Source organism: Haemaphysalis longicornis, unplaced genomic scaffold (genome assembly GCF_048455015.1).
Source record: "Haemaphysalis longicornis isolate Haplotype H1 unplaced genomic scaffold, Haemaphysalis longicornis Haplotype H1 scaffold_1, whole genome shotgun sequence".
NCBI lineage: Eukaryota > Metazoa > Arthropoda > Arachnida > Ixodida > Ixodidae > Haemaphysalis > Haemaphysalis longicornis.
Genome location: NW_027526203.1, coordinates 419,348,851 through 419,369,860, shown reverse-complemented (window position 1 = coordinate 419,369,860; position 21,010 = coordinate 419,348,851). Strand labels below are relative to the sequence as shown.

At 44.7% G+C, this 21,010-nt stretch overlaps 1 protein-coding gene across 1 annotated transcript; it reads left to right on the top strand.

Moving 5' to 3' along the window:
- Window positions 1-13,021: 13,021 nt before the first annotated feature.
- LOC144172741 (uncharacterized) lies at window positions 13,022-20,609 on the top strand. The gene is made up of 3 exons (XM_077701355.1): window positions 13,022-13,090; window positions 17,166-17,288; window positions 20,460-20,609. Exons 1-3 carry the CDS (start codon window positions 13,022-13,024, stop codon window positions 20,607-20,609), a joined length of 342 nt encoding a protein of 113 aa, XP_077557481.1.
- The last annotated feature ends 401 nt before the right edge of the window (window positions 20,610-21,010 follow it).

Genomic DNA, 21,010 nt, shown 5'->3' with positions numbered 1-21,010 from the left:
AAAACGCCCGGCATCGATGCGGACGACTTGTTCCCTTCGCACACTCTGAAGACGCCGAGCCCACCGCCGGCCGTGCCTTTGGGACTGGGCGAGGAGGACGACTTGCTCGAGATCGAGGCGCGCGCGAACCAGCGCACTGCAGAGACCACGTCCGCGACGAGTCAACTCCAAACTGCCGAAAAGCGCGCGATTCGGAGCACTGCAGAGGCCACGTCCACAACGACGCAACCTCGCACTGCCAAAAAGGAGCAGCAGACAGCTTTCAGGCCCATCTGGCACGATCGACGAGTGATGGTCAACGGTAGATTGGAGGTCCGACCTCCACCGAGAAGCCTTAAAAATGCCACACGTGTCCCCAAAAAGAAAGACGGTAAGTGACTCACACGTTGTCTGGTGCCTGTCTTCTGTATACATCTGCCAAGGCTACACTTCAGCCATGCGCTCGATCACTATAGTTGAAATTGACAAAGCCGGACAAAAGCGTGAAAATTGTCATTCAGGCTCTGTCAGCACCGTTTACCAGAGAAACGGGTAGAAGAGAGCTAGAGGATCACACGGCACATTAAAGTTTCAGATAGCGATACCATTCGGTGGTTACTGCATGAAGCACAAAAGTACATCAATACTTGGACGCCACGACACTCTCAAGAAGCTTAACAAGAGAAAGAAAGCGTGCTCTTCTTTCTTCTGGTGTAGGTTATTCGTGTGGCGTTGCATAAGCGTTTCCGTCACTGATGGACTTGCCCTAGAAGCAGCCACAAGCCGGCCTATTTAAGGGGCACCACATTGCTCCTTAGCCGCGAAATGAGGTCGCCACGCAGACGAAAGGCTTGCTTCCTACCTTTTGCAGGACACCCTCTTTCCCCTCCTCTCCTCCCTCCTCCCATAAAAATAGAAAGGTGTACAGGTGACTACCGTGAAACTAAACTCGTCAGAGTTCAACTTCACGGTAGTCGCTTGTATTTGGCGGCCAACCGAGATCTTACGTTTAGTGTTGTCGTGGTCGTTATACAGGCCAAGAAAAATGACGTAGTACCTCCTAAGGTGCCGCAACTTGTTCGTCAGGTCAGAACCTTGTAAAAAAAAAATTCCCCCGCATTTCCCCGAGGGGGAGAATGTGAAAGTGCGAATGCACGGTTGTCGGCCCGCTTGCGGCGCTTGCGCTCGGCCCCCGCAGCCCACCGCCTTCTCTTCCATCTCTTCCATCGGGTTTGTAGTATCACGTGTACACCACGCAGTTATCAAGCCGCTATAACGCCGCTGAGTCGCCAACGCACGCCGCTGACGACGTAGTTTGAATGCGTTAAAGATATAAGGCGCGTCTAACACTGATATCACCGTTGCGTCTGTGGCTTGGTCGGTAGCGCGTCGCGCTGCGGCCCGCAAAGTCCTCGGATCGAAACCTGGCGCCGGATGCTGTTTTTTCTTTAAAAAGCACTGCGGACGCCGCCGCCGACGCCGGCGGTGGAAGGTTTGGGGTCGCTTATAACGAGCATTCGCTCTTAAAACGCGCACTTTGGTGTGCTGAGACACTGCCGGCCAGGACGCCCTCGCTCACCGCCTAGCGAGCGCAAAGCGAGCGAGCGCGTACAGACCGGCCGTGGTTGAGAAAAAGTTTACATTCTAGGTTGGCTCCCATGAGCGCCTGGCTTTTCACAGAGCGGGAGAAAGACTTAATTTCCAGACGTGGATGGGCAACTCTTAAAAAAAAGAAATTTCCAGTTGGCGGGAGGGCCCCATTCATTACCTGACATACACGCAGGATGCTTGCGAGAAACCCCTACGACACTCCACAGCAAACATATGTCTGCGTATTCGGTTAATCGAACCTTACGGTGGGACATTCGCAATATTTTAATGCTCCACAATTATATCAGGAAACTTTGCGATTCCAGCGATTCAGCGCCCTTGTGGTCGCGCTCATGACATCAGTCATTTACATCTGTTTTAACTGGTGCCAAGTACGAACCACTTTCACTTGCCCGCACGTGAAGCCAAGTGTGAGCCGTGAAGCTGAACGACAGGTGCGTTGGCTCTGGATCATTTGTTGCTCTGAGCTGCATCAGAATCACCAAATAAAATTTCCTGAAATTTTAAGACGCTTATGCCAACAAAATGAAAACACACCAGGAAATGGTAAATGGTAGCAGTAATGTGACAACTACTCCAGATTTCACCATTCGTGACAGGACCGTGCTTGATTCCACAAACTTTATGCACGCCAGGAACTAGGCAGACATTGATAGTCTTCGGAAAACGATGAGGGGTAAATGAACTCCTGGGAACAGCGAATGCACAAGGCACTCAGACAACGAATGCCCGCTTGGTACAATGAACATACAAAAGGCACAATGAACGCGCAAAACAAAACGTGGCTGCCCTCATAAATTCGAATAAAATGATGATAATACGAGCTAATCCACTCTAAAGTAAACCCAACTAATCTTTATCTATGATATATTGTCCATCTTCAAGCTAAATTTTAGCGCAATCTATAATACCTTCCTACCTATCTCCGAACGCCAGAAGCAAGGGTACTGGAGCCCACCTCGAATTGCACTGACGTGCTAATTAAAGCAATCTTCGAACCAACCTCACCGCGGGGTCATTGATAGCAGCGGCCGCGCGATGGCATTACACGACTGTGACACTTGCTTGCAACAAAATTTCCGACACTTATAGTAATTCACCAAGCAGGGGGAAACGTGTTTTGAGCACTCGCAACTACCTCCCCCAAAACGTACACGTTACAATCATTAAGCTTAGCTTGTAGGGCAGAATTATCCGACCTGTGGGCAAACAGAGATCATGCGTTTGGTTATTTCGCCTTGTTGCTGTACAAGCAAAGAAAATAATGTAAGTAACCCAGTAAGTAATTGGCGCTTCAGCTTGCGTTCTAGGTTCAGTTGTTATGGGCGTCTGCCTTTTCCCAGCGAGAGGAGTGCGGCCCATTTTCCAAACGCACGATGCCAGAGTTGAGACAAGAATATTGCCAAGACATTTCCCAGGAGGTCGCATCATTGTGGCATTGTTAGTTTGCATCCCATGCGCTTGGACCATAGAGCCAAGAGCCAACACTTTCACTTCCACGCGTGAAGCAAGCTGGAGGTAAATAAAATGTTCTGCCACCTGCATTTGATGAAATGCACGGAAATTATTAGGTGTATATGTTAATGGGAGGCGGAACAGAAAAGAGTACCTTCATAGACAGTTTTTATTGGAAATCGTTAGCGCAACTTGGAAACAAATAATTGAAACAGCATATAAAACACCGGACCGTATTTTCCAAAATGTCTTGGTGGCAAAAGAAATTGAAGGGCTATGGATAGTGTGGCAAGACAGACAGTTTTGTTGTTGTTGTTGTTGTTGTTGTTGCTGCTGCTGCTGCTGCTGCTGTTGTTGTTGTTGTTGTTGTTGTTGCTGTTGCTGTTGCTGCTGCTGCTGCTGCTGTTGCTCTGTTGTTGTTGTTGTTGTTGTTGTTGTTGCTGTTGTTGTTGTTGTTGTTACCACTGTTTTTGTTGTTGTTGCCACTGTTGTTGTTGTTTTTGTTGTTGTTGCCACTGTTGTTGCTGTTGTTGTTGCTGTTGTTGTTGTGGTGGTGGTCGTGGTGGTGGTCGTGCACAGTTTCTACGCGTAACAGTTACACCTTTATTTGCAAGCAGACCCGCTTGTTCAACTCGGTTTTAAGCCAAGAGAACTGATTTTACGCATGCAAAGTCTATTTATACTAGTCAGCATAAACAGCTCATTCATATCTTATTTGTTGTCATCTTCCACACCCTCTCCCAATGTGAGCGTCATCGTGCGCAGAAAGGCAGTGGCGGCTTCACCGAAAGAGGTCACTCCAATCCGTAGCCTCCAGAGCCTTGGAGAGGTACAATAAAGTCATTCACTCATTCATGCATTGCTTCAGTGGATTTAGAATATTGAAACACACAGAACAGAGTACATGGGATATAAGAAGCACGCTACTCTATCTCCAAACGTTTCTGCTATTGACGCTGTATGTAAAAATTTGGGGGGGTCAATCCAGTTTGGCGCTTTGATTGCATGTGGTGCTGCCTGAAGATCCCGTGCTCCGAATACTCGTGTGCTTCATCACTGGCAACTCGCCAACAAGCATGGACGCCCTGCCACCACAGGGCATCTGTCACTACATCATCTACATGTACGCAGGCTACACCAAGGGTCGACTTCGCTTTCTCTACATGTCTGGTGAGGTCGCAGTTGGCTATTATGTCATAGTCTATTCCCTCACCATGAGGAGCGTTTTTTTTCCCTAAGTTTCATCGGTACATGCGCGGATTTTCAAAACCGCAGTCCCTATATCATCGCACAGATTTTCTGCGCTTTGCAGCAACCTTGTGCCCTCTGTGTGGACGAGGAAATATTGCGGACATAAGATCGGTTGTGCCCCCCACTTATTAACATGAGTACCAAAAATACTTAAAAATAATACACCGCTCATTCGGTCACCTCTGAAACCTGCATTGCCAGTATGCAAAAAAAAAAAAGCTATAACTTGGAGTGAAAAGCTGGTCATAAAAATACTTTCTTTTAACGCCGATTAGTTTCCACACAGCGCTTTATACGTTGAAGCAATAGACGAGCGATAACTTTTCGTGCTGGCTAACGCCTGTAACTAGCAGCAGTAGCCACATGGATTATGTGGCAGATTTCTTAATTTACATCAATATGCGTCGAATATTAATCGTCCGAACACAATACAACTTCGTTACCACAATTGTTAACCACACTACGACTGTAAATATCTCCGGCTTATGTTCTAAGCTCTTGATATGTACCAGAGCAAACCACTTTAGCATGAAGAATCTCGACGCTCGTGGCTTCCAACTCCCGCCAGAGCGCACCTCCTACCGAACACGCTGCCCTGTGAGGCATCGAATCCCCGCTGAAGCGGCTTGTGTACTTGCAGTACGATTTAAAAGCACTTGCATCTACCCTCCACCACGTATAACTCGAATTAGTTCAACCTGAGAATTTGTAGCAGCCGAGTGGGACATTTCTTGACTAACCCTGGAGCAGCAAGCCCCTGTCGAATCCCCGCAGTTGGCTCATCAGCAGCGTCTCCATTAAGACGGAATTTCAGCCACATTAAGCTCCACCTTGGAAGCGTATGAGGAAAGTGCATTGCTCGCGTAGTTTATAATTTTTACGCTTAGAAATATTTACCCGTTAAAAACGTGTGTTCATTGTTTGTATGTAAAGAACGCCGATACAATACGCGGCAAATGAAACGCGAACACAAATATGAATCAAAACACGCTAATAACGCTATTTTTTTCCATACAAGACAAAATGACGCGTGGCTTGGTTACAAAAACGAAGTCCGCAAATGTGGCTTTCCGAATATACCAATAGCGTGCCATTACAAGGCCTCAAAGAACAGTATTTTTTTTAAATTTTGCGTGTTTTGATTCATATTTTCGTGATCGCGTTTCATTTGCCGAGTATTGTAGATGTGTTTATGTTGGCACTACTGCTGCTTCACAACGTCCGTTAATACTAATTTTGCATCCCTAATGTTACTTCATGATTGTTAATACTAGCTTCCCTTCGCAACGATTGTTAATACTATGTTGCTTCATAACGACTGTCGAAGGTTATTTTATGTCTGAAAGATTTTGAAACTAACAGTTTTCTTGAGGCTCCTCGAGGTGTGCCACATTTAATAAAAGACAATACAACTGCCTTGCACAATGACCACAGTAAAAGAGTAATATTTTCATTACGCCGTAATCATGACGTAAGGTTGATCTTGGTATACATAAAATTCATATTGTTTAAAGAGCATTTCGGGTCTCAAACTTCCCAATATTATCGCGGAAATGTTACCTTATCGTTTTTTTAGCCTACTTCTTGCGGATATAAATATCATTCTTGGAATTTCTACTTGAAGTGTTCTACAATCCTTCGGTAAGCGCTGAAATACCAATGTAAGATGCCGTTAGGAATTCCCCTAAAAATTATCAATAAAAGTTAGCGCAGGAAAGACAGAACTCAAGACAAAGGACAGGACTGGTGCTACTGCAACTGGCTTTGCTTCGGAGCCTCATCTTCGAATATATCTTTGAAATATATTTCCGAATATATATTTATAATATACATCTTCGAATGGCTCCGAAATAAAATCAGTTGCAGTAGCGCCAGCCCTGTACTCTCTATTGCGTTCTGTGTTTTATGTGCTAACTTGTACTGCAAATACTATGAAGCAACTTGCCCAGCAGCAACTTTTATTAGGCCCATCTAAATTATATACTTGGTTTCCAGACCAGTAGCCGCAAGTGCTGTATGAATGACGGGTGAAGGTAAAAAATTACACCATCTTCCCATAGGGGAACCATGAGTAGGATGCGAAGCAGCATGGGGGGTTCACTCAATTTCCCATTTGTGGTTCCATCCGAACTCATCCTACAGCACCGGAGCAGAACCGGCGCAGGCGGTGCCTCGGAGCAGACTGAACGCCGCGCAGCGCGCGCACCTGCTTTTATACAGCTGGGGAGAGGAGAATGGAGGAGAGGCGCGCATGCGCAGTGTTATGCAGCTGGAGGAGAGGAGAATGGAGGAGAGACGCGCATGCTCAGTGGAGTGCGGACGGCGCACGCGGGACATAGCCCCGACCATGAGATGCTTCGCATCTAAAAAAAAGGTTGCGGGAATAAAATATTGTTTACATCTAGTTACCTTTAAACCTGAGATCGCTTTCCATGCTGACGATGAAGAAAGATTTCGGCTCCTTGCTTTCAGCTGCGCAAAATAATTGAAGAACGAAGCTCTGTTCTAAGGAAAATCGGTGGTTAAACACGAAACGATATCTGCCGCTCCGCTGCAGCGTTCGAGAAATTTCGCGAGCACTCTCGCGGGTCCCAGCGGAGTGGCGCCGGCGGCATGTGGGGCATGGCGCTCGACGCGGCCGAAGCGATGTCGGGGCAGAACGGCGTCTGGGGCGAGCGCCGGGCGCACTTCGCGCTCCAGTTGCGCGAGCTTCTGGATTCCGACGGTATCTCCTGCTTCGGCCTCGCCGATGTCCACGCGACGGCGGCTGATTTCATCGACACCGCCAATGACTACGTCGACTTCTTCAAGGTGCTGCGCAAGAAAGCGAGGACATAAGTAGAGCGGCAACGAAGATGTAGTGGATGCTGTCTTTAAAGTCGGCATCGGCACTTGACTGCAATTTCATATCGAGACTACCTTGAGGGCTCTTTCATTTGTCATTTCAGACTCCTCATAACTGCTCAAAAGTAGTTATGAGTAATCCTGAGCTGGCTCAAAACTCCTGTGGACAGGCGAATAAAATAGCTCGTTTATTTACTTCGATGGGTTTTGTTCATTGTCGCTCACCGTGGTCTGGCATAAAGGCAATGTGAAGGAGAGAAAGTTAGAAGGCCGAAGGGGGGGGGGAGGAAACATTAAGGTGGGGGAAGGCAGGGAAATAGATTGTCTCATGGTGGGTTGGACGGAATAGGCTTTTATTTGGTTGCATTGGATGGGTTGGTTGGAGAGAGGCAGGATAAGCGATACCGAAATATGTGCACGTAACGGTCATCTTCACCGCAACGCCCCAGAATGACCGATCGAAGTGGTCAAGTGTGCAAATGAAGAGGATCACAAGGCTCAGAATACGATATGAATTAAAGCATGGGTGCGCGCAGGGCCAACACGCAAAGCGTGCACGGCGTCCCAACACAGGTTCCCTTTTTCACTCAAATTAAATACTGGGACTAGTCATTCACGGAATTCGCACACTCGGTCACTTCGATTGGTCTTTCTGGAACGTTGTGGTGAAGAGTCCCTATACGTGGGCTTCTTAGAGTGTGTATAGGGAGCGCAAGCGTGAATGGTGGAGCATTGGAATTACGACGCCAAAGCAAGTGCAAACGCCTGTGGCTTGATTGGCGGAGTACTGACGTGATACGCCAGATAAAGCAGGAGCACGCACGTCACTACTCACTCTTCCTCCATGGCACGCACTCTAAGAAATGTCCCTAAGTCTGCTTACCCACAATGCATAAAAAAGACCAATCACTGCGATCAAAGCGGTAGAATAGGCGAACAATAGCGCTCAACATTATATTTGGCTCGAAAAATGTGCTCGTCGATGGGAAATCGCGCAGTGCAGGCATGACGATTCGCATTGGGCGAAGTCACAGCGCAGATCACATTTTTCCGTCAAATCATATGCGGGGCCTTTTTATTTGTCATTTTTTCCACTTGAGCGCCGCGATTGGTTATTCGGGTGTCCTGTGGCTAAGTAGATCCACGGACGTTTTTCACAGTGCGTACAGAAGAGCGCCACCACGCCAAGCGTGGGGCTAAATAAGCTCATGGGCAGACTAACAACGACTAAAAAAAAAAAACGACCTCCTAACGAAAAAAAAAATCGTTTGCACGTTACCTCACCGAAACCTTCACAATCGCTGGAGCGGTTGTTATCAGGCATATGCATGTATGACGTTTTGCACTGCGCAGTGCCACAGTGTTAAGTCGAATGGTATCTACATAGTGGTCATTCGCCGAGTTTGTCTTGTTGACGGCATTGATTGGCCTTTCGAGGCAATTCTCGTTAAGCTGTACCAGGAGATTACCTTAGAATGCACGAGTGGAGCGGTGGGGAATCAGCGATAGCTGCCATTGTCGGAAAAACACTGATGTCATGGTAGCCAAGAGAACACATTGTTTTGTTTCGCTGGCAATACATATAACTTCATTTTTTTTAAAACTGGCGTCAAAAATAGGCTAATGCAATTTATGAAATTATAGATTTTGTAAGGTGTGTATTTTGTGGGAATTACAATTGCCCCCCGTTGAGTAAAGTTACTTTAAACATTTTCGTATGTTCTATAACAGTTTTCTGTTTGTTTGCTTTTGTTTCTATATTTGTTTTTATTTCGGACGCAAACGCGTATTTTGTTCGTGCTATGATCTGGTTGAAGGCCTCTCAAAGAAATTTAAGGCTGTGATTGGTTAATTACAATTGACTAACCACAATATTATGCCAGGTGCTCACCCCTGCTCGTAATTTTCTTGCAGAATTTTCACGAATTTCTTCAAGAGCATAGGACCCTGTCTGGACCCAAGCCGATTTTGTTTTTTTGGCATCCGGGTCCTCGGCATGTTCTACTCAAATCGAGACGCATTTAGAAGCAGAATGGGAAAGGTTCTACAGTAAGTGACTAATTTTGCAATGTTGCGGCTGCCTTAGGTCAAGGCTAATGCGTATATTTCCTATGTAATACCTTAACCTCCAAACCAGCTTAATTAATTTTGGGTCATTGCAATGAGGAAATCTTCCGTTAATTTTTTGTATTTGTGGGATTTGCTCTGAACGGGATAGTAGCACCCGCAGAATGCGCGCTTAGGGAATTATTAATACATAATGATAGTGTGGATAACTCGTTAAAGAGACACTAAACTCTAAAAGCAAATTGGCATATCGGTATATTGCACTGTTGGGAGTACAAATATACCACGCGCCGCAACAGCAGTTGCTCATAAACGCAGAAAATGCCAAAGAAGTAAGGACGGGTGTCGTCTCCCATCCACTTTTACGCACCATTTGTCATATCACAAATTGTGAATGGCGGAGCTTGCCTAAGAGCTGTGTTTTTAATTTTAAAGCGAAGCTTTAGTGTGTTCATTGATGCCGTTGTACGCCAATGCGCCCTGCAGGAAAGCCAACATTCTGTGACGAATAATCGTGGGTGATCTGAAAAAAAAAAAAAAAAACGCTTGCCGTAGCCGGCATCTACCCCGGGTTCCCCGCATTGTGAAGCTGGCGTGCCGGCGGCGTCTATCCGATGCCTCCATTACGACAAGGTCGAAGGGGTTTGGAAAACTCAAACGGCAACCAAACAATCCGTCACGATAAGAACAGCGTGGCTCTGCATGCCGAAAAGCTGCTAGCCACAAGACGTTAGGCCTAACTTCCAATTTTGAGGTTTAGGACGTTAGGCCTAACGTCACATCTTGGGGTTTAACACCTAAAACCGGCACCTACTCGAAAAATTGCTCAATGAGCGCCAAGCAGCAGGTACCCATTGGCGCAGTACACCCCAAAACCAAACTTTAGGCCTACGGAGTGAACAACCGATAGTTGCTGTGAGCATTCTAGACAAGTAGTGCGTACCTCCAGAGTAGCGCCTACTCGCAGTGCGGGACTGGCCAGCCAAAAAATTCATCAGGAGAAAACTTCGCGGTTCAACCATCGTCGTCGTTAGTGGAGGGGTGCATGATTTTTAAAGCGAAACTTTGTCCCTTTACCCATGAAGGGTTCTTCCGCGACCGTTGATGTCAACAGAAAACTCCCTCAAACGAATAAAAGAACTATCTGGCAACGCCAGGAATCGAACCTGGAACGAATAGAGACACGGAGCGACAAGCCCGTTGTCTTACCGATTGAGCTACGAGCCCACGCGAAAGACGGGGAGACAGACGTTGCACTCACCGAGCACATCTGCGGGTTTACCCCCAACATTTTCGCGGAAAGCCATGTGATAGCGTCACGCGACCTCTCGCGTCACTGTGCGCTCCGCTCTCGGCACGTGTAGCGGCCGTGTGCATGTGCAAGGCGCGCACACGGCCGCTACACATTAAAGAAAGCTCACACCAACGCATAGCATCTCACTTATCCGTCCCTGCCGCAGATCTCGTCGCCTCCGTCGGCCGCGGCAGAGACGGAGGAGAAGTGAGATTGTCTAACACCGTGTTTGAGCTCCCTTTAATTTTATAAAAAAAGTTTCCGCTCATGTGCTTCACCAATACATCTCAACCAACCACCATTCATGGCTAATACATTGATTTAACCTTAGCAAAGAATATCTCTTTGAAGTAATACAGGGTGTGGTTAAGTGCATTTCACTTGCCTCTGGTTTCACTCTTTGTAGAGCCACGTGTGTGAATTCAAGTGACATCGCATGAGTAATCGTTGTGGGTGCCGTTTACGGCTTCGCTTTCCAAACACCTTCACAGGGTGGATTGGCGCGCATTTTAAAATTATTTCCTAATTCTTAAAGCTTTATTTAATTCTTTTATAATCCCAGAAGTTATCGTTGGCCGTCAAAAAAAAAAAGCCATCGGAGCTACGAAAATTATGGTGTTTCAGTTAAAATAAAAAGTTATTCAGCCTTTAGTGTCCCATAAAAGCTGGCGAAATATATCTTTATCGTGCTTTAGGGTCGTTTTTACCGGGCGCGCGCAGCTGTTTCCGTACATATTTTTAAAAAAGTGTCATGGTTCACGTACGCGCCGCGGTGGCTCAGTGGCTAAGTGCGCTGCTGAGCACGAGGTCGCGGGTTCGATTCCCGGCCGCGGCGGCCGCATTTCTGATGGAGGCGAAAAGCAAAAACGCCCGTGTGTACGAGCTGGACAAAATTAATCCGTAGCCCTCCAATACGGCGCACCTCATCACCTGCGTTGCGTCGGCGCGTTAAAACCTACAATCAATCAATCAATCATGTAAGGGTTCACGTATGCTTTAAAAATTGCTGTAATGAGAATAAGAATACTTCACGTGTGGTCTCAGACTAACGGTTTTTTTTCTTCTTCTGTGCAGGTTCATTAGCATCTTCATTTACGAAACGCATGTTTCCAGGATCACGAAGAGTTGCGTCAGCGTATTTCCTTCCAACAGATACTATCCCGGTGTCAATGACCAAGATTCATTTGTGGGTTTCTTTTTTTTTTTTCACCTTTTCTCACCGTTTTCACATTTAAACAGAAACCGGGGTCAACAGGGTCTTCAGAAACTTTCCGTCTTAAGACTTCTGAATCTCAAAGAAGGCCATACATCAGCAAGCTTTAATACGCACACTGAGTGCTTAAGGCGACATTGAAGCGAATTCGTCGAATGCACAGTTGTTGGTTGATTGGGAAGCACAACTCCCGTCATTCATTATTTGGCCATTTTTCCAACGTCAACATACTTCGTTCTTCTCTCTCTCTCTCTCTCTCTCTCTCTCTCTCTCTCTCTCTCTCTCTCTCTCTCTCTCTCTCTCTCTCTCTCTCTCTCTCTCTCTCTCTCTCTCTCTCTCTCTCTCTCTCTCTCTCTCTCTCTCTCTGCAATGGCGGCCGGAGAGAAAACACCACGCGCTGCTTGCGGCAGCTGCACCAAATTATGGCAGTGATTTTTAAGGTGTCTTGGGGCTACTTCAGCATTGAACATTTTTATTTTTACCTTTTTCAAGGTTCATGTTCACCTATGATTCCTTCACATTCACGTTGTAGAGATCAAATATACTAGCAATTCGATAAATATAACCAGCTGATTTTCGTTTCCTTATATCTGACGTAACCAAATCGGCGTGGAAGATGGTGTGAGGGATACGGCACTTTCAAGAGTGATTTTCTCGTTAAAATGCATTTAAATGGCCGAAGAGGATCAAAACGAGGCGTCTCCACTGTGTACTTTAATCTGGTATCATAATTAGGGAACGCTTGCGTTCACGTAAGAGTCCCCTTAAGCTTCAGTTGCTCTTTTGATGTTGGTATGATAAAAACAACAGCTCGCGACGCCAGCCCGCGAAGCCGGCCCGCCAGATCGTCGCCAAGCGCATGAAAGGCAGCGATGGCGAAGCAGCGACATAATATTCGTCTTAGCGTAGACTGTGTTTGGAGCCTCGGCTCAGCCCTATAGCTCCGAGGTTAAGCAGAAACAATGTAGGGTTTGGAAGGAACACTAAGCGAGAACGTTACTGCGTATTTTTTGGACTGCCTTACGCGTGGGGAACATAACAAACTTTAACAGCTGTCTGCTTTTCCCGTGCGTTTTCTCCTAGTGCTCGGTATAATAATGATATTTTCCTTAACCATATGTAGGACACAGTGTTACACCAAGCTAATCAAGATATTTGGACCTTACATCGGTGCGCGGCTCACTGCACGGTTTTTATATTTCTATTATTTTCAGGACGACGCTTTGAGAACACTGACGCCTCCGTTTGTGCACAGAGACGATTTCCGCCTGTTATTGTCCGTAAGCCTGAGCCTTTTGCGGTTCAGCATGAAAGGGCCAGACATCGAAGAGATACGGAGGCCCTGTAAGAACATGGTGTCCTTGCCCTTCAAACAGGTAGCAGTGGCTTGCTTTCATTGCGTACCACGAACGGGATGCTGTTATACAGAACGTACTGGTCAATGCATAAGAAAACCGCAAGTGCAGACATGCGATCTGTTCTAACTTTATATTCTGAAAAGTGGACTCAACAAAAAGACTGTATAAAATCGATATATAATCTGAAGTAATGTTTCACAGTAAAAGTTTCGATTCGAATGGAATGCGATGTTAGAAAAAAAACATGAGCGACCTTCGACACTTTAGTTGTCGGGCGGAGTTACAGAGCCCCTAGCCTATCTAGCTTGTGAAATTTTGTGTGGCTCCCAGAGTTATGCCGCCTCGAGAACCCGCTTACATTTATTCTGAACGCAGTGGGAGGGCTATATCTACACTGTGAGGCAGTCCTGTGATGCACATTCACTGCAATGCATTCTATTGACCAACCTATGCAGGCAACAGGGCAATTGCGCGAATGATGATGTCGAGCATACGACGTGTCTCAAAAGTTCGGTCAGCGATGCGTTCTGCATTGGGCCGTACGTCAGAAATCCCATTTTGGGTTAATTTGTATGCAAGTTGCCCTCATTCGCAGAATTTGCTTTATTGGTGGCATGGCGTAGTCACTTGAGTGCATTGGGGGGAAGCTGAACCACGGGGTTGCTTCAGAGTAAGTACTACCTGCTGCACATTCATTTTCAAATTTCATGAAGTCTTCCTCGTAAGGGTCATATAGCGATGCCGCAAAGCAATTGAACGTGCCAGTATCGCAAGGCCAGTCTCTGACTCCGTCAACTACTTTGTCGAACCCTTGGCAAAGTTAGCCCGCATCCGGCTTGCACCAGCGCAAATATTTATGATGATGGTGTTGACAGACTTCCTCTGATTAGCAAGACTATACACCATCTAATCTACCTTGGTTATGCTTCTGTTTGTCCTTTTTAAAATAAAAATAATCTTTCTCTTTTGTTTACACATTCAAACAATTACTATGAATGTGGCATGCCTCTAGGCTTAGTTACCCGCTTTCTCTGGACCAAGGTTGTAATCCTCTCTTTCGAATCTCCAGTGGCACGCAAGTTAACGCAAGTTAACTTGCGTGGGGCGATCACCCCCTCCAAAGAGGTCCTCAGCTTCAGAGGTCCTCAGCTCAGAGGTCCTCAGCATTCCACTTGCACGAGGTTAAATCCCACTTGTGCGAGGTCGCAAACGTGTTGCGACCGTCAGAAATGCGGGCTCGAGCCAGCTTTTGCACCGCCCAACGGGCGCCGAAAACCGGGTTACACCGTATACGTGCACACGCCTGCATGGTTATCACCTCCTCCGCAGAACTTGCGCAAGGATGGGAGCGGTTCTTTATTCGGCCCCCAAACTCCCCCCTCCCCCAACAAAAAAAAAATTGCCCTCCCCAAACCCAATCTCTGGGACCGCTACTGCTATAGGACACATTGCTTCCACAGTGCTCCAGTGCTCCAGAACCCCTGCATTTCGGGTGGTATGAATACTTATCATTTTTGTCTCTAGATCTGTCGCCTGCAGCGTACACAATTGAGACCATTCGCTCATTTAAGTTCTTGCTCTCAGGCAGCCAGCGTGGGTGTTATAAATCAAGGCACTCTCTTTTGTGTGTTTTTTTTCTGAAATATTCTCTCTTATTCTCCGCTTGCCACCTTTAGAGACACCAATACACATTTTCATTTCCATGGTATTTCTGCCAGCAAAAGCGTGCCTTCTTATTTCACTGTCCCTCTACTAGAAGACCCTGATAGTCCGTTTGCACAGTTATGTACTTTGCCGTCATCTCACAAGTCCTCTTTCGCCACTATAGGCTTACTTAAGCCTCAGGTACATGCGTATTCAACCTGCCCATTTTTTATAGTTGAAGTTTTTTCGCGTGTCCTTGAAACTCATTTTGCTCAGCGCTTCCCTGACTTCGTCGCCCACCCCTCGTCTCCCTGTACCGCACCATTCGCCGACTTACCATGGTTGGACTGGAACAGGCTGCACCCTCTAAGGTCAGGAGCAAGAGACGACGCGTTTCTCCACTGTTTCCTTTAATGAACCGTAGCTATAATGAACCGTAGAACTTTTGGGGGGTTACAAAGAAGAAGTGGTGTGAGGAATTTGTAAAAGCGCAGTGGTTCCGAGCCTCACATTAGCGAAAGCGCTGCTTATCAGAGGAACTATCAGGCTTAGATGTAAATCAAAGAACATTAGGCAGTTTGGCTTTATAGGCACACACAGTAAATCAATGAACGAGGCAGTGAGCGTGATATGAGTTGGGCGCGTTTTAACGTTATAGACGCGCAGAGTAAAATATGTTTTGAGAATAGGTAAACAGTAATGGATACCCACAGGTGAACATAGGTGCCTCTCCGTCTAGAATGTGTACACCCTGTGGCGAAACAAAAGAGACTAGATGGGTAACGATGAGGCATGTAAAGAACAGTGGAGAGATGCTAAGACAAACAGAAATCAATAAATGAACAGAAAAATGTAATCGGAAGCGTCGTCAGAGATTAACGGGCAGACGAATTTGAAAATTTCTAGAATAGCTGCAAGCGCAATGCTTGATTTTCTGAGGCTAGAACAGGTTGTTTGATAGTGATTAGATTTGTGGGGAAGTATACTCAAACCATGGAGAATGTGTGGTCTGCGGAAAAAAAACTTTGGTCCATTTGGTGGTTGGAATGTTATTGTATTGATCCAAATACATATGAAAGAAATATTCATCTTGGCCGTAGTGTTTGAAGGCATTGCAGAAAGAGTAAACTACAAGACTGTAGAGGTGGCTGAAAGGAGAATGGAATTATGGTGCTGCACAAGAATAGAGAGAAATCCGTCTTACTCGTTACGAGCCAAACATACATTAAACTTAATAGCAACGCTAGAATTAAAAGAATAGTACAACACAGATGCATTAACTTCTCTGGTGAGATCGCACGCGTTATCCCCCCGTTACAAATGGATGCCACAGTAAATAAATAAATAAACCAATCAATCAATCTATCAACCAATAATTTAACAATTAACAAATTATTCAATTAATGAATAATTGAAAATATTGTTAAAGTAGTCAATAAATAATAATTGTTTATTCAATTGATAACTACATCAACTAATTGTTTTGATTAAGTAAGAATTGTCAATGAATAATTAACTAAATGATTGGTAATTGATTAATTACCGAGATATTCAATAAGCATTGTTTATCCCGTTAATTCATTATTTGAACAATGGATCAGCTGATACGTAATTGTTGAGTTATTAATAGCTAGGTCTGGAGGTCTGTGTTTCGCTCTTGTCGGTTCTGTCACTGAAGTGTGCGTATAGTATAATACTCTGTTAAAACTGGCGTCGAATGTCGAATAAAAGGCTCAATACTTTTTGGTTGTGTGATTTTGATTTTTAAAACAAGCCATGCGATTTAAGAGTCCGTTATATCTGTCCACAATAAGCGCAAGAAGAAAAAGAAACTGCCGCCAATCTGTGACACTGACATGGTTTCTTCCGCTACACTTAGTTTTTTTATTATTCTTTTTGCTACAGCGTAGCTATGCTTAGTAGTGGGTGCCATCCGGAATATTTGCAGTGCCCCAGAATGTTCTGCCAAAAGCGAGCATTCGAACATTCCGACTACCCAGTTCTCGAATCCAGCGGCCAAGAACTAGTCGATTATAGTTGTATGAGTATTCGCATACGCCTAATTGCGTTTCTTCTTTTGCAGCGTATGGCCGGTTCGAACTGCGGTGTTCCGTTTCAGTTTTACCTTGGAATGTGTTCCCTTCCGCGTTGCGGAAGTTAATAACCATGACGTAACTGAAATTGGTTGTTATTATTTTAATGAATTGGTAGGACCATCCTCGCGTTTCTTACACAAGTAACATAAAATTATAATGAGGGCACAAAAACTACAAACTGCGAAATCGTGTAGTGGCAAAATTAGAACTTTGAACTAGTCACTGCAACATCGCAGGGTTTGATTGGCTTTCTTTATCGAGATTCACGTATTCAAACGGCATCGATGGGAAATCTGAAAAGTGACACATACTTGCCATTGGTTAATTTTCTTGACTGGATGTGAAATACGCAGTACTGCAATGCGACTGGCTTCAGTGAGGATGCGGAGGACGAGCTTCAGATCGGCGTGTACCGTTTCAACGAGAAGGAATCTCTCGTTGACACCTTTGAGACGGCGGACGTGATCGAGTTCAAGGTAAGCCTGTATTTTTTCTCTTCTTCTTAACGTACAACAGTTCAACAGTTGACAGTTCTTCGCAGCGCAAATTCTAAAATCGCCGTTTGACCCACCAATGCAACACTTGCAGTAAAGCATGTATAGGGGGGGGGGGGATTTAGCGCAGATGAAGCTTCTATTTACGCAAAACATCTTTCACAAAAGCAGATTCTCTTGACAGCTTTCACTCACGCGCAAGGCTTGAATGGCGGAGCTCTTGTGGGGGAGCATTGCCGGAAACATAGTTAAGATTCAGTATCATCGTTTATTTGCATATTTGCGGTGATAGTAATCGTCGTCATATGCGTCGAAGAGGTCGTCATCTTCTTCGCGGTGAGTGGTGGATACAACGTCATCCTCACCATTGTAGACTTCGACCAGCCCTTCGTCATCGACTCGAAGCACCCTTTTGCTTAACACCCTAAAATAAGGGTGTGGGCAATGGTCATCGGCTGAGCGCGCAGTATGGCATACAGAAACATTCAACATGCACAAGTCACACTTGGACGACAAATTAATTGAGCAACCGGAGGGCTTGTCGCAAAAATTAGATACTTTAGTGCTAAGTTTAGAATTAGTCGTTTTAATGTGAGCATATACAAGTCAGCATGCGGATTTGCAAAAACGTTTTAATCGTGAGGTGGTTATTATGTTCTATGAGTCATAGAATTTATTAAATCCCAAATAAATGTTCCACACAATTTCAACTCCCACCAAGAACGGTGTTCATTATTTCAACACCTTTTATTCCACAAGGGTGTAAAGCTACTAGTTAGGGTGTCGGAAACTAAGAAAAAAATGGTGTGAAAGACCGCCAAAGGGTGTAAAGGTGTAAAGGCTGGACAGGTGGCTGCTGGAGGTGGTGAACGGGCGGAACGAGCTTCGTAGGGCGCTGTCCAGAGGGCTGGTCAAGTGTTGATGGGCGCGGTAGCAAAGTTTAACAGAAATTTCAACAACAGAATGTCCAATAGGCTATCGACTTCGCGCTCTTACAAAGCTAACATTTTTAATAGCTCATATTTTATCTTTTTAACTCTGAAAACGCTGACAGCAGGCAATATTATATGCTGAAGGAAACTTGCGGCACAGTATACTGTTTTTATGTCAGTAAATTCAGGCGAAATCAAAAGGAACACACGCAAAGTATAGGCGCTTAACAATTACTGTCACTACAGTACCTTCCACCACTGCCTATTATTTCACCCTTTCCTTCGGGCCTGGAAGGACTTCGAAAACTGTGGTTATCACCTGCACAGAGCGGCACTGCATGATTTGCTCGCCCCATCAGAAACGTCTTCAAATGTATGCTTTGCTATTGTTAGTGTTTTATTTGAAGCAGCCATCTATTGCGCTCATTGCTGCAATCGAAGGGAAGCTGGCGAATAGCTGCGATATAGTTCGTGTGATGCCAAAAAGAGAAAAATCTTTTGAGCGAGTTTCAAAGTTTATTCAAGTTTTATTCAAGTTTATTCACTTTCCAATTGTGGAAAGTGAAGCAAGAGCCAAAGGCTACAGCCTGACAGAGGCTCTTGCTTCACGGGGCAATCAAGCAGCACAAAAATCAACACAATAACATTCAATTTCATACACACAAAAATATACTCGAAACGTGAGTAGGGTGAGGAGAGTGGGGATCAATACATATATTCACAGGCTCTCTAGTACAGCTGTAGAATACTTAAATACAAAAAAAAGTTTGTAGCTAGCAAATGCACAAATTATTGTTGAAGGTACATCTTGTATACATAGAGTAAACATATATTAAATGAAACAATACATTCACAGACATAAAAAATAGCAATAACAGGCAGATTAAGAGTATTCAATACAAAGTTCTTGAAGCATTTTTAAATGAATTTGTTAGACAACTGTCTGCTACAATCCTAGTTTTCCTCAATTTTATTTAAGAGGGATGGAATCTGGAAATCAGTATGTTGTTTGCCATAATTAGCACGGATCTGTGGTGTTTTTCTAAGTCTACCACGCAGGCAGTACAGACTCGCTGGCTGAGGTGTATAGGGGTTATAAAGGTTATTATTTCTGATGTACTGTAGCAATTTGTAATAATATACTTGACTAGCTTTAAGCAAACTGTGTTTGCAAAATAAATCATGGGTTCTTAAATCCTCAATCCTGAATCCTGAATCCGTGGTATTTTTCAAAAATTATAAGTACCGTTTTTTGCAATATGATAAGTCTATTGTAATTATGAGAGGTCGTGGCACCCAATGCCAAAGAACACTATGATAGCTCAGAGTAAAATAGGGTATAGTACAGCAATTCTTCCAACCAAAGGGGGATAAGAGATGCGATTTTAAAGAGGCAACCAACAGTTTTACTTAGCTCAGAACACAATTTTTCTACGTGTGTATTCAGGGATAGGTCAGTTCTAAACCAAATACCTAAGAATTTCTGAGTTTCTACTTGGTCTATTTTACAGTTTCGGAACAGTATCGTTAAATTAGTATTTGTTGATTTATTAACTGGCGCAAATATTATATATTTAGTTTTACTGACATTTAATTGAAGTTTATTCATATGCAGCCAATTTGACAGAATATCTATGTATTTGTTAACGTCTATTTCCAGGTCAGTAAGTGACTTTGAGGAGAAGAACATATTAGTATCATCGGCATACATGACTAACAGTGGGGAGTTAGGTATTGCCGACAAGACATTGACGTATAAGTTAAATAGCAATGGGCCAAGTTATGAACCTTGGGGAACGCCGCTTTCTATCTTACGTTTAGTGGATGTTGCGGTATGTATTGACACATACTGGTATCTATTACTTAGATAGTTGCTTAAAAGCTCTAATGCAATTCCACGTATTCCATAGTCGTGTATTTTTTGTAGTAGGACTTTATGATTTACTGATTCGAATACTTTGCGCAGGTCTAAAAAGATACCAAGTGTGTATAGTTTTTGCTCTATATTGCAAGTTATCTATGTTATCTATGATGGCCGCAGAGCAGTAACATCTGGCGGCGGTACTTTGCGGCCACCTCATCTCAGCACTGGATGCGCTTGCTAACTGCGTTCTGAAAGAATTTCCTTTTCTTTAAGTTGAAAGAAATGTTTTAGGACCCCTTCAAAAGCACGGGACTCACGACATTAGCATACCTGCGGGTGAATGTCATCTATTCGCAGATAAATGACGTGATGCGAGAGTACCAACGCCACAACTTGGATATCGGCTTCGCAGTATTCTACTTGGAACACGAGGACTACCGTGGCGAATGCGGTAGCCGCTTTGCCCGGCTCCACAGGATCGCCAAGTGTCTGCGGAACTTCGTTTAGGCCGCACTAATTGGAGAAGTGGCCGAGCCATAAACAGGGGGGAAATTAATGCTCTTATTTCTGAGGGACTTTTCTTACCGCACGTCATGATGTTTGTGCTGCCTATACAGCGTATGACGAAATAGGGATTCATAAATGTAATAACAAGTTTCAAGCACCAAATGTGCTAAAGTTGTCGTACGGAGCAATATAAAGCATAAATAATTTCCCGGACAAACGCATGCATTCATTCAACACTTCATATTATTGTCTACATTTGAGTATGTCTGTCTGCACTTCTTTTTTGCTCCGGAGAACATTGCGGCTATTCACGCTGTACACTTTAGTGCTGGGTATCTTGGTGTAAGGCGCTTAATAAATTCAGCATTAAAAATGTCACGTGATCACATTTTTACCCATTG